Raw genomic sequence first — 13801 nt, forward strand, 5'->3', positions numbered from 1 at the left:
ACATAATAGATCTAAAGATCGATGAATTATATAGTTTTTCACAAATCCTAAGGGACCTACTGCAGCAACATGGAAAATTGTTGACCTCAGGCAATCACGCTGGATGGAAGCTCCACCAATATCCAAAGTCTAAGTTCACGAAGTGCATCATTTGATAAATATAACCAATTATCAGGATTTTCATTGCCAAACATTGGCAATAATTCTAGCAAAATCAAACTAGTGAGTTAAATTATTATTCCCTTGGGATGTCTGAACCACAACCAGATTGGAAGACAGGTTGCAAAATATGTCAGAGGCTCCCAATGTTTCCCCAAGGTGGCAGAAGAGAGATTGTTTTGGCTGTATTCAAATTCCTGACCCTTATTCTGTACAAGATACAAGGGAGAGATATCTCTCAAAACAAAAGTAAATGCAGCCACGTAAACCTCTCAGCTTCATTAATCAGATATAGATGATTATTAACTATCAGAAAATTATATAACCCACAAGCAGTTTGTTAATGAGAATTCAACTTTATTAATTCTTGCTGCAGCAGTGAAACCCTAACTTCTCAGAACTCAGTTTGCTACATCTTACCTTGGTATTTCAAGCACAGAGGGGGGAAAAAGGGTTGTAACAAAGTTGAGAATGTATTTGTTTGGACATGAAAACAGTTTTGCTACAAGCCATCTTGCTTTTGGAACTCACTGCCTGCAAGGGTGGTGTAAACAGAAACGCTCACAGCTTTCAAAAGAGAATTAGAGACCTACTTGAAAATAAATTGCAGAGTTATTGGGAAAGAGCAAGGAGTGAGATTGACAGGATTACTTGCTGAGAGCTGGCATGGACCCAAGGGGCCAAATGGCCTTCCTGTCACAATTCTATGAAGTGCATGGTGTCATTCTTACTAATGGCAGGCAAACAGTCAGGGACAAGCATACTTAACTCAGCAAGGGACAGGAAAACAAAGCTCAGTCAATTCCCTGTTACATTTACATCATTTTCGTTTTAGATAAAAAGAAACATTTCATTCAGCAAAAGGCTAAATATCTCTACTAGCATTTTGTTATTACCAACCTGAGCCACATGCATCTGCAGTTTTCTTCAGACAGCAGTCTTATTCCTTACCTTTAACTCTTGATGGCGAAGATGGTGAAGAGTTGATTAAAGACCTCCTGGGTATTCCATGGAGATCAACGCTGCTCTTCTGCATAGTGTGATCACTCTGTGCTCTTTGATGGTTCACTGAAGGCTCAGACTTCCGCCTCTTTCTGTAGTCACTTGCTGAATTTGTGCCACTGAACAACAGATTGAACCAGATTGATTGGATCACTGTCAAACTTATCTTTCTGCTCTCACAATGTCTACATAATTTCACTTTTCTTTCAGCCTTACTGCAGCAGAATAAGATGCAACTCACCTTTTCAAATAGTTTTTAGCAACAAAATATTTTCAAAAGGCGTCAAGTTCAATAGGGCAACTTGCCTTTGGCTGCCATTTGCATCACAAACTCACAGGTTTAACAGTGATTTGAGTTCAATTCATGAACATGGTCATTTAAAGTATAATATAATCTGGCAATGTAAGACATTTAATCAATGGACATCAGCCAACTGGTACCCTAAACCCAGTATCTTCAATTCATGCAGTGCCTCGTTTGCTGAGTTGTTGCCTGATGTCCGTGAGCTGGGTTACAAAGGAATGCATATACAAGCTAAATAATTTTAATGACAGCTGCTGTCAAAGAAGACACACATCTGAATACATAACTGTTCAGTTTTCTTTTATGCATTAAAGTAAGGCATGTTAACACTGGGACATTTATTATTCCCACTGCAGTAACTGAGTATCAACAAGCACTCCCAACCAGCTGCAGAAAACAACTTGCTCTATTCTTCCCCGATCACAGAACAGTGCAGTCTTCCTGTGAGCTTTTCTTTAAACAGTAAAAGTGATACATTACTTTAGCATTCCTCATGTGAAAGAATGCCTCAGAGTCATTTATATATTCTTCAAACAAAGAAAATCTATAAAATATTTGCTATGGTTTCTTGTGCATTTTGCCCATCATTCTTTTGAAAACACAAATCTTTCAAGTTTTCCCTTGAATCATTTTCAGTTTTCACCTTTATAAATTTATGTGTTGAAAACATGTAAATATCCAAAGGACCCAGACTGTGCATCATTAAAATAATATAAGAACATGCTGGTAAAGACTTCTATGAAGAAAAGCAGAAGACAGTAAAGGGATGAAGGAGTGGATCTAATTAAGTAGGCTGAAGGCATCAAGATATTCGTTAAATATTTTGTGTCACTTTTCATAAATAGTGATAATGTCAGTGTGCTGTAGGAGGGCTTCAAACCACTGCTGGAGATAACAGAATAGCAACCTCTGATACATTTAGTGCATTATTTAAGGCTAGATTAGAATGGAACACAAGAACAAACCAAATATCCTCGGTGCAAAGAAAAGTAACTGGGGCTCAGATGGCATAATCCTTAGGCTGTTGGAGAAAAGCAGGGAATGGGTAACCAAGACTACGATCCTTCTTTTTCAGCCCTCCTAATGAATGCCACATTACACTAGGGCCCTTAGTCAATGGAAAGATGAATTAGAAGCTGCAGAAGTCCTTATTATCTATGTATTTATTGTGATTGTTAGTCTGATTCATTTTCAAATCAATTAAAAGAATAATATCAATCATCATTATCCAATTTACTGTTACTCAAAAAGCAGATGAGGCTAATTTGTGAGTCGCCAATCCGAAAACTTTATTCAAGGGAACATGTAGGATTAAAAAAAAATGAGCAATTATACATCAATTAGTGGTGTGGGAAAAGCCTTAGAATTCATAATTCAAGATAAAATTCAGAGAGCGTTTAAAAATATATGGTTGGTCAAGAGTAGGGAGTGTAGATCTGTCACATTTTATTTCAAACGTAATTTATTTTAAATGAAAATGATTGTATAGAGATTTAAATTTTAGAAGATATTCAAAAAAGATATTTCACAGAAAGCTTGCTATAGTAATTCAGGCATATGGTGTATTGTCTGACAGCGCTAGAGGAATGTGCAGTAAAAACAGAAACTGGGCAAACAATAGGAAGCAAAGAATTGAATTTAAGGTATATTTTGCAATGGAGAAAGTTAAAAATAATGAACCAAAAGGAGCCATGCTAGGTTCACTTTTGCTTTCCATTCACGTGGGTTTTTGGATTTCTGCGGATGGAATCAAAAATTAAGAATGATGCAAAAGCATATTTGCAGAAACAAAAACCTGCATTGTTAAAAATCCTTTCAGGAAATGCAATAACTAACAAGCTCCCACAAACAGCAATGTAATAATGAGTCAGTTAATCTGTTTTCGAGATGTCAAGAGAGACAAAAAATGAAAGGGAAGGGAGGAAAAAAGGGTGGGATTTCTTTCATATGACATGAAAAGCCTCCTGAGAATTCAAAAGGAGAAATTAGGTGACTCCTACAACAGATCCTAATGGGCTTCGTGGCTTGAGGATTACAGACACAATCAGGCTTTGAATCATTTAGCATCTCCAATTTAAGGAACATGGGGCCTCTGTGGATGCAGTTGAGGGCCATTCACAACGTTTGGGAAGTGGAAGCCGGGGCCTCTGGATTTCAGGAGGAAACAGACAGGCTAACACAATGCATAAACGCAATGTAGATTCAGGGAAGTATGATGCAATGCATGTTGAGAAGAAAACATACAATAGAGGTATAGACTAAAATGTAAGGCATGGCTGAACATAGACCCCATGTGGCTCAAATGAATAAATTAATGCAGCAGCAACTTGCATTTATATCATGCAGTGAACATAGTAACTATCTTTCTGCATTTAGGAAGAGTGTTATCAAATAATATTTGGACATTGAGCCATGTCAGGACATAGTTGGACAGTGATCAAAAGCTTAGTCAAAGAGTTAATTTTTAAGGAGCACCTTGACATGGTAGACTGATTTAAGGAGGAATTATAGGGCTCAGGGTCCATACAGTTCAGGGTCCATACAGTTCAAAGTCATAGGGTTGGGGACATAGAAATTAAGGTGCACAGCAAGTTACCACAATACAGTAAAACTCTGAAAATACAGCATGCTCAGGACTTTGGTAGTGTCTGGACTATGCACTAACACATTTTTAATTCAAAAGCAGAAATGCTGGAATAACTCAGCCAGTCAAGCAGTTTCTGTGGAAAGAGACACTAGTCAATGTTTCAGTCCATCAACCCTTCTTCAGAACTCATCAGGGTTCTGAGGAAGGGTCCCTGACTCAAAACATTAACTGGTTTCTTGCAGCATTTCTGTTTTTGTTTCAAATTCCAGATTCTGCAGTCTTATTTGTTTTACATTTGTAATTCACCTTTTTTTTAAGATATTCCACTCCATTACAATAAACTTCCCAGCGACCCTGGTAAGTTTAAAGAGAGGGCAGGAAATAGGACTCTGATCATTTAAAGCAAGCATGGGAACTGGGACCTCAATGAGTTAGAAGTGAATGTGGGAACCAGGCCCCTGGTGAGAGAGGAGAGCGAAGCAAACAGCACTCTGTGTGCCAAACGCCAAGCCATTGGAATTTTCAAACATTTGGATAGCAGATTATCAGAATTTTACTGTACTGAAATAAAAAAAGAAAATGTTGGAAAGGCCAGGCAGCTTCTATGGAAAGAAGAACATTTGATGATGAAGGGTCCCTGACCTGAAATGTTAACTGTTTCTCTTTCTACCGATGTTGCCCGACCTGTTTGCAGTATTTTCTGGCTAGGGTGTCCAGAAACAGGGGTCACAATCTCAAATTAAAGGGTAGGTCATTCAGAATGCAGATGAGAAGCCACCAAAGAGGGCTGTGGAGGCTTAGTTATTGAGTGTATTCAAGACAGAGGTTAATAGAATTTTAGAGATTACAGGAATTGACTGTTATGGGGTTAGTGCAGGAAAGTGGTATCAAGTTAATGGTCTAGCCAAGATCATATTGAATGGTGGAGGAGGCACACGAATAGCTTACTCCTGCTTCCATTGAAAATGGAAGGCAATATGGCAAATGTAATTTGTGATTATTCCAGTGGCAGCTGTGCTAATAGCTTTACACAGTTATGTCACAAAACATTAAAAAATAAAGAATTTTTAAACGATTCCTTAAAAGGTGCAATAACTATCTAAATAATGATTCATTCTCAAAGAATGGCAAGGATTAATTTACATGTGGGACATCAATCTGATGATTCAGAAATGCACAGAATACCCAAATGCTGCTACAGTAAACAAATCACATGAGCAACATTCCACACAATTTTTATAGTGATAAATTTTAGATGATTACAATCACTCATTTCAGTTGAAATAATAAGTGAACATAAATAAACTGCTGGAGGTAAATTAAAAGGTTTACGATCACCTGTTATTTCTGTGCCTCATTAATTCATTTTCAAATCAATTAAAAGAACATTAATAACTATTATCTATTGGATGCTCTTGTCATGATGTTCATAAATGAGATTAGAGGACAATTGCCTAAATTAATGCTACATTGTATAATGATGATCCCAATGATGATAGAAACAAATTCAACCTGCACACTCTCTCCACATAATTGAAAAGTTCATTCCCAGGAAAAATTCCAGTGAATCTCTTCTGCATCCTCTCCCTTCTTATTATGGCAACCAGAACTCTCTCAATATTCCAGCTGTGGCTTAACCAATGATTTTTTAAAAGTTGTGTCAAGATGTCCCTGCACTTACAAAATCAAAAAAAAAACTGCAGATGCTGAAAATCTGAAATAAGAACAGAAAGTGCTGGAAAAACTCTGCAGCTCAGCAGCTCTGCATCCATGGAAAGAGAAACAGTTAATGTTTCAGGTCGAAGACCCTTCAGCAGAACTGAGAAAGAGATAAATTAAGTTAATTGAGGTAGCAGAGAATATGGGAGAGGGCAATGTGTGAACAAGTGGAAACAGGGTGAAATAATGTAGTCATTGAGGAGCAGTAGCAGCACATTACACAGATCAAGCAGCTTCACTGCCCCTTTACACTATTTTACCCCTATTCCACCCATTGTCCTCCCCCCACCTTCTCTGCTATCCAGCCTAACTTATTTTATCTCTTTCTCAGTTCTAGTGAAGGGTCTTCGACCTGAAATGATGACTGTTTCTCTTTCCACAGATGTGCTTGAGGTACTGAGCTTTTCCAGCATTTTCTGTTTTTATTCCCAGCTTTTATATTCTATAGTCAATAGACAAAGGAAAACAGATCCAAAATTATGTGAGTAAATCAAATTATAAAACTGGGTATATATGCATACGCTGAAAGAAAAACTATAACCCCCTGCCCCTATCAACTTTATTTAAGAAATAAAACAGGTTTTATTTTTAATACTTGGATTCTGTTAAATTGATCCACCTTCAACATTGTTTTCTTAAATATAAATAATAATATACTTTTGAATTACTGAGGATGCCCATGTCTAAAAACCTAACATATGGCCATAGAATCATACAGCGAGGAAACAGACCCTTTGTTTCACTGTGTCTGTGCTGCCCATCAAGTATGCACCTAGACTAATCCTATTTTCCAGCATTACTTTCTATGATGCTGGAAGAACTCGGTAGGCCAGGCAGCATCCGTGGAGAAAAGCAGATGGTCAATGTTTTGGGTCAGGGCCCTTCTTCAGGACTGAAGGTAGGAAAAGGGGAAGCCCAATATATAGGAGGGAAAAGCAGAGCAGTGATAGGTAGATGCAGGTAAGAGATAGTGATAGCCAGATGCTGGGCAGGGGAAGCAGATCCACCTGGGGATCGGTCAAAGGTAAGAAGAGAGAGGAAAAACATTGACCACCTGCTTTTCTCCATGGATGCTGCCTGGCTTGCTGAGTTCCTAGATCTAGAGTCTACCATCTGCAGTCTTTTGTTTCTCTACCATTGCTTTCTATGCCGTGGTGTTAAGTGATCATCTATAGATTTAAACCTTGTGGGAGCACTTGTTTCCATCAACCCCTCAGGCAGTGAGTTCCAATTTCAACCCCCCTCTTGGTGAAACAATTTTACCCCTTACCCTAACCACATGCCCTCTAGTTTTAGACATCACCATTATGGGGAAGAGTGTTTTTAGTATCTACTGTATCTATGTCCCTCATGATTTTGTATGCCTCAATCAGGTCCCTCTTCAGCCTTTGTCACTCCAAAGATAACAAACCCAACTATCCAGTCCCTACTCATAGCTGAAATGCTCCATCCCAAGCAACATCCTGGTGAATTTGCTTTGAACAAGAGAGGGAACAGAGCACAGCTAGTACTGCAAGTCCCTCACAACTTCCAACAAACCCGGTTCGATCCTGATATCCAGTGCTTTCAATGAGAAGTTTGCTTACTTTACCTGTGACTGTGTGTGTTTCTTCCCACACCCCAAATACATGCATGTCAGTAGGTTAATTGGCCACTGTAAATTGCCCTTGTGTGTATGTTGGTGGTAGAATCTCAGGGTAGTTGATGAGAATGTGAGAAGAATAAAATGGGATGAGTTATAGGATTAGTATAAATGGGTGTTTGATAGTCAGGGCAGATCTGAAGGGCCAAAGGGTCCGTTGCCATGCCGTATGACTCAATTACTCTAAATTCCCCTCTTCCAGTGCAATCACATCCTTTCGATATGTTACAATCAGAACTGTACACAGTACCCCAGTGTGGCCTAACTAATGGTTTAAATAGTCATAGCTCCTTGCTGTTACATTCTATGCCTCATTTAACGAAGGCAAGTACGCCACATGTCTTTTTATCTACTTCATCCACCTGTGCTGCTGACTTCAGGGACCTATGGACCTCTACACCAAATTTCATCTGTTCCTCAGTATTTCCTAGAGTTCTACCATTCACTGTGTCCTAGCCTTATTAGATCTTCCAAAATCTGTCACCTCACATTGAGGATTCAATTCTATCTGCCATCTCTACATCCATTTTATCAACTTGTTAATATTGTTCTCCTCACTATCAACAACACCACTAGTCTTCCTGTCATCTGTGAACTTACCTCTGACATTCACATCAAAGTTGTTAATGTATATAACAAATAGGAGTCATGTGGTATACCACTGGTCCCAGGATTCCAATCACAAAAACATTCCTTGACCAAGACCCTCTGTCTCCTATTACCAAGCAAATCTTAGATCCAATTTGCCAAGTTGCCCTGGATCCCATGGGATCTCACCTCTTGGACCAGTTTCCCATATGAGAGCTTGATCTCCCTTTAACAAAACCACGCTATCCTGATCAAACCCCTGCCTCTTCAGTTTCAGATTAGTCCTGTTCCTCCGTTTTTTTCGATAATTAGAAAATAGTCTGACAACACATTGTGCCATGTAACAATCTACTAGATCAACTCTCTACAAACAAATTAACACTTTCATTAAAAGGCATGGGCACTAAATGCTGGCCTTGCCAGTGACATCGAAATCCTAGAGGATAAATAAATGAAAAAAAAGATTCTCCTTTATCTTTCATGAAGTATCTAAAATATGATTGCTATTCGATGTGTTATGTGGTCTCATTTATAGCCACAAAATGGCAATTATGTGCTTGAATGATGCTTTACAATTATTCAAAAACAGTTTGTAGGTACTCAGAAATTGTAGAAGTCACTAGCAAGGCCATTTCAGAAGACTATTGAAAGTCACATTGGTGGGACATTGACAGTCACAAGACAGGGTTAGATGAGGATATTTAGTGAATTAACTAGATTGTTACAAACTTTTATTTTATTATTAATTGAATTGAAACTCCCCACCTGCAGTAGCTTGACTTGAACTCAAATTTACGCATTAATTGCCACTGGATACTATTACAGTGATTTACCTATCGTGCCACCATCCTGAGAATTACTAAATAGCATTATCTTCTGAGGCTTACCTGGATGGTCGCTCCAACGTCCTTTCTATTGCTAGATTGTAAAAAGAAGTCTGCAAGAAAGACAATTGTAAAGAGAAGATTAGAATCACTGTCAAAAGAACAGAATACACGGCAATGCCACCCTGATATCAACCAATTTCTAATGCATCTGTCATTCCCAGTGGCTTAGAAGGCAGATGCAACGCTAGATTAATGCAAGCGCCTGTAATGCCTGTCACTCAAAGCACAAAGAACAAATGGCTGTCATGGCATAAAATCTACTTTACCTTAAACTGTTCAGGTAAGCTGCCCAATAATTTTAATATCGTCCCACTACTTGTCATCATTATTAATACAAGTGAAAAATGTGTCTATGTTTCTGGTTCGCGAACTTATTCGCATCCTGTTGTCAACAACTATTCTTGATTGACACATTGCTAGTAACATTTGAAGGGATCATGATGCTGAATAGCAAATTGTAATGTCACTATAAATATATCTATCCATTGTCTTAACAATTTCTAACTAACTAGTAATGGACTGTTAAACTTTGAACGTTTGTGGAGGGAATAAATAATCCAGTGTTGACAACGTATCACAATTATAACCTATAAACTAACACCAGGGCTTTAAAAGCCATATAGAGCAAGCGCGACAAATTTGGTTAAAGAATTCTTTTTTAAAGAACTCACAAAGGTAGTGAATAAGGGAATTGGTAAACACGGCCTATCTGAACTCAAAATAGGCCTTTCATAAGAGACCTTATTCTAGTTTATAGGACAAGATACCAACTCATACTATTAGTTGAAAAATTGCTACACTTCTGCAGTGAAGGTTGTAGAGTCATACAGTTATAGAGCAAAGAAACAGGCCCTTTGATCCAACTCATCCATGCCAAACAAGGTGCCTTCCTGAGCTAGTCCCATTTGCCTGCATTTGGCTCATATTCCTCTAAAACTTTCCGATCCATGAACCTGTCCAAATGCCCTTAAAACATAATTTTACTTGCTTCTACCACTTCCGCTGGGAGTTCATTCCATATACTTACCACCCTCTGTGTGGAAAACTTGCCCCCCAGGTCCCCTTTAAATCTTTCCCTCTCTCACCTTAAACCTGTGCCCTCTAGTTTTAGATTCCACTATTCTGGGAATAAGACTGTGACCATCCAACGTACCTATGCCCCTCAATATTTTATAAACCTCTAAGGTCAACCCTCAGCCTCCTTCACTCCAGGGAAAGTAGTCCAGCCTATCCAATCTCTCCTTATAACTCAAGCCCTCCAGTCCCAGCAACATTGTTGTGAATCTTTTCTGCACCCTCTCTAGCTTAGTCACATCCTTCCTACACACCAGAACTACACACAATATTCCAGGGTGTTCTCACCAACATCCTATACAGCTGTAACACCATGTCCCAACCCTTTTACTCAATGTCCTGCCTGACGAAGGCAAGCAATGTCATATGCCTTCTTCACCACCCCGTCTAACTGTATTGCCACTTTCAGGGAACTTTGCACTTGCATCCCTAGGTCTCAAAATGCATCACTTTGCACGTCTAAGTTAAATTCCATCTGCCGTTCTTTTGCCCAATTTCCCAGTTGATCTAGATCCTGTTGTAACCTTCTTTACTGTCCACCACACCATGAATTTTGGTGTCATCTGCAAACTTACTAATCATGCCACCTACGTTCTCATCCAAATTGTTAATTTATATGACAAACACCAGGAGAACCAGCACCGTTCCCTGCGGCACACCACTGGTCACAGGCCTCCAGCCTGAAAAACAACCCTCCACTATCACATTCTGACTGCTTCCACTAAGCCAATTTTGTATCGAATTGGCTAACTCACAATGAATCCCATGTGAATCCACCTTCCGGACCAGTCTACCATGCAGGACCTTGTTAAGAGCCTTGCTAAAGTCCATGCAGACTATCGCCCTGCCCTCGTCAATCCTCTTGGTCACCTCTTCAAAAAACTCAATTAAATTTGTGAGACATAATTTCCCAAGCACAAAGCAATACTGATTATCCCTAATCAATCCTGCCTTTCCAAATGCAGATTGATCCTGTCTCTCAGAATCCCCTCCAGTGATTTACCCATGATTGAGGCTCAGTGGCCTGTTGTTCTCTGGCTTGACCTTGCTGCCCTTCTTAAATAGAGGCACAACATTAGTCATCCTCCAATCTTCTGGTACCTTACCGGTGGCTAAGGAAGACATAGATATCTCTGCCAGGGCTCCAGCAATTTCTTTCCTTGCTTCCCACGACGTCCCAGGATACACTTGGCCCTGGGGATTTATCCACCTTTGGGCATCTCTAGACAGCCAACACCTCATCTTTCATAATATCAATGTTTCAGGACATGAGGATTTTCTTCCCTGAATTCTCTAGCTTCCATGAGCTTCTCCATGGTGAATACAGATGAGAAGTAATCATTTAAGACCTCATCCATCTCCCATGGCTCCACACATAGACAACCACACTGATCTTTGAATCTATTTTCTCCCTAGTTACCCTTTTGCTCTTAATATACTTCACAATCTCAATTACTTTCTCAGCTCCTCATCAAACATAGCAGTCCATGCCTACCTGCACAAAGATCTTGACAACATTCAGGTAAGTGCCAGGCAAGATTATCTCAAACAAAAGAGAATCTAACCACCTACCCTTGACATCCAATGGTATTATCCTCACTCCTTCCCCTATAATCAACACCTTGGGGTAGATGAACCACATAAATACTGCAGCAACAAGAGTAGGTCTGAGGCTATGTATCCATCCTATGATGAATGAGACATTCCCTGACACCCAAATCCTTTCCACCATCATTAAATCAGGAGCCTTTTACCTAGATCCATCTCTAGCACTCAACAAGCTCAACACATTATAAAGAACAGAGTAGTTGGCTTGATTAGTACCCTATCAACCATCCTAAACATTCATTCTCTCCACTATTGTTGCAGAGTGGTTGCACAGTGTATTAAGTTGCCAGCTGAGGCTACTACAATAGCAGCTCCCAAACCTGTGACCTCTGTCACCAAAGAAATTCTGTCACCAAGAGATTCTACTTCAAGTTGCAGAATGTCATGATCAGGAAATATATCATCATTATATCTTGTTCAGTGTATATCCAGGAACTACCTCCCCAAGTGCAGTGTGGAAGTACTTTCAGCAGAATGACTGAAGCAGCTCAGGAAGGCAGTACACCACCACCTACTCAGAGAATTGGAGATGAACAGTAAGTGCAAGCTTTGCCAAAGACACCCAGATCATGAAAAATGAATCCATGAACACGTCTATATCTGTGACAGAATATACCAACTGTATTCAAGTTTTAAATGAAAAAAATGGAGCAATAAATCCTATTAGATATCACATGTAAAATGGTTGATTGCTAGTGTATCAAACCTAGTTCTATAACTTCAATTCCCACTGGTGAACAAACTTAAGAAAAGGAATACCTAGATATAAAATAGGGCTAGAGAAGAACAAGCCATCAAATTCATAGATTGTAACAAATCAGTCTAGTGCTTGCCAATCGATCTGGAAGTGAGAAAAGTTCACGTTTCACATCTGAGAATGTTGAGACACATTTAGCTTCCAGGATAGGAACAGTGAAATATTGAGCTTTATTAGGTCCAGAACTTCTTGGGAGCCAAGAATCCCCACCAGCTGCTCCACTGCATCCGTGCCCATGCTCACTGCTCCCCAACCTGCTAGGTCTTCCAGTGGTAGCTTGGTCCTTAAAGCCATATTTGACCTGAGCAGTGCAAGGACTTCTGACTTTAAATGGAAAACCTGATGCATTGCACAGCTTTTACACCTGGCTTAGCCAACCCCAAGGCCTAAACATTCATAAACAACAAAAAACATTTAAGATTAATCATACTACTTCAATAGTTTTAAAAAATTATACCACAAAACATATTTGCTTGTTTTTAAGTGATTGAACTTAACAGTACATGACCTGAAATTCACCTCTGCCCCTCGCAGCCATTCTCTCCATTCAACTGAATTTAGTCGCTGCAGTTGCAGCAGGTCTAACCTGACAAGTTCAGCAGGCAGCTTTTGCAGCAGAACTGCTGGGAAACTGTAAGGAGTTAGTACACTGCTACAACTTCAGAGAACAATCGGAATGAAAAGTTGAAGAACCTTTCTGGAATTCTGGGACTTGTATGTTCACGCCCACATGGTTAAGACCTCTGAATTTTTTGCCAGTAGCTCAGAGAAAATGTAAATCAATAGTTATCCTTTTGTCTTTATTCCCAAACATCTAACTATTTTCAAGCAAGGAAGTGGGAACAAACAAACTTTCACTTAGTTGGAGCTTCTTGTGCCCTCGGGGGAATCTTAAGGTCTTACAGCCAATTAGCTGCTTTTAAACAGCAACAAGCTATTTCCTTTGAGAAACAAAGGACTGCAAATGCCGGAATCTAGATGAAAAACACTCTGATGCTGGAGAAACTCAGCAGGCCAGGCAGCATCCGTGGAGAAAAGCAGGTGGTTAACGTTTCGGGTCAGGACCCTTCTTCAGGTCTGCTTTGGGAGAGGCAGAGATTTTTGCTTGGTAGGACCTCTGACAAGATAACACACCTTTAACACTACATTGAAATGTCAGCATTAAAGAAGTATTCAAGTCTCTGGAGGGGAGTTTCAGTAGACAATTTTCAGGCTCAAACAAAAGTTTGTAAACCAGTTTCTGATCTCACTCTTGAGCAGTAATCCCCAACCAAAAACCATGGGGAATTAGCAATGGCAAAGTTATACATAGAACCCTGCCAAAAGGATTGCAATTTTGGGGTCAGAGTCACAAAGGAAACATCAGAAAAAGACTGGTTTCCTATCTAACCCAACACTTAGTTTTCAGGAGCTCCACCCCTACTACACCACCTCACATCCAGAAACGACAAAATAACACAGAACCCAGAAACAA

The 13801-nt window shown here is 39.5% G+C and overlaps 1 protein-coding gene across 16 annotated transcripts in view; it reads right to left on the reverse strand.

Moving 5' to 3' along the window:
* Positions 1-13801, reverse strand: part of LOC127572413 (sorbin and SH3 domain-containing protein 2-like) — a 337556-nt gene that overhangs the window by 41622 nt on the left and 282133 nt on the right. For all 16 annotated transcript variants that reach the window (XM_052019640.1, XM_052019641.1, XM_052019638.1 and 13 more), the window contains 2 exons: positions 8889-8938; positions 1111-1280 (listed from right to left, as the gene is read on the reverse strand). In XM_052019640.1, coding sequence (XP_051875600.1) covers positions 1111-1280; positions 8889-8938 — 220 coding nt within the window. The remainder of the gene's footprint in view (positions 1-1110; positions 1281-8888; positions 8939-13801) is intronic.

The sequence above is a fragment of the Pristis pectinata genome, chromosome 7, assembly GCF_009764475.1.
Source record: "Pristis pectinata isolate sPriPec2 chromosome 7, sPriPec2.1.pri, whole genome shotgun sequence".
NCBI classification, from domain to species: domain Eukaryota; kingdom Metazoa; phylum Chordata; class Chondrichthyes; order Rhinopristiformes; family Pristidae; genus Pristis; species Pristis pectinata.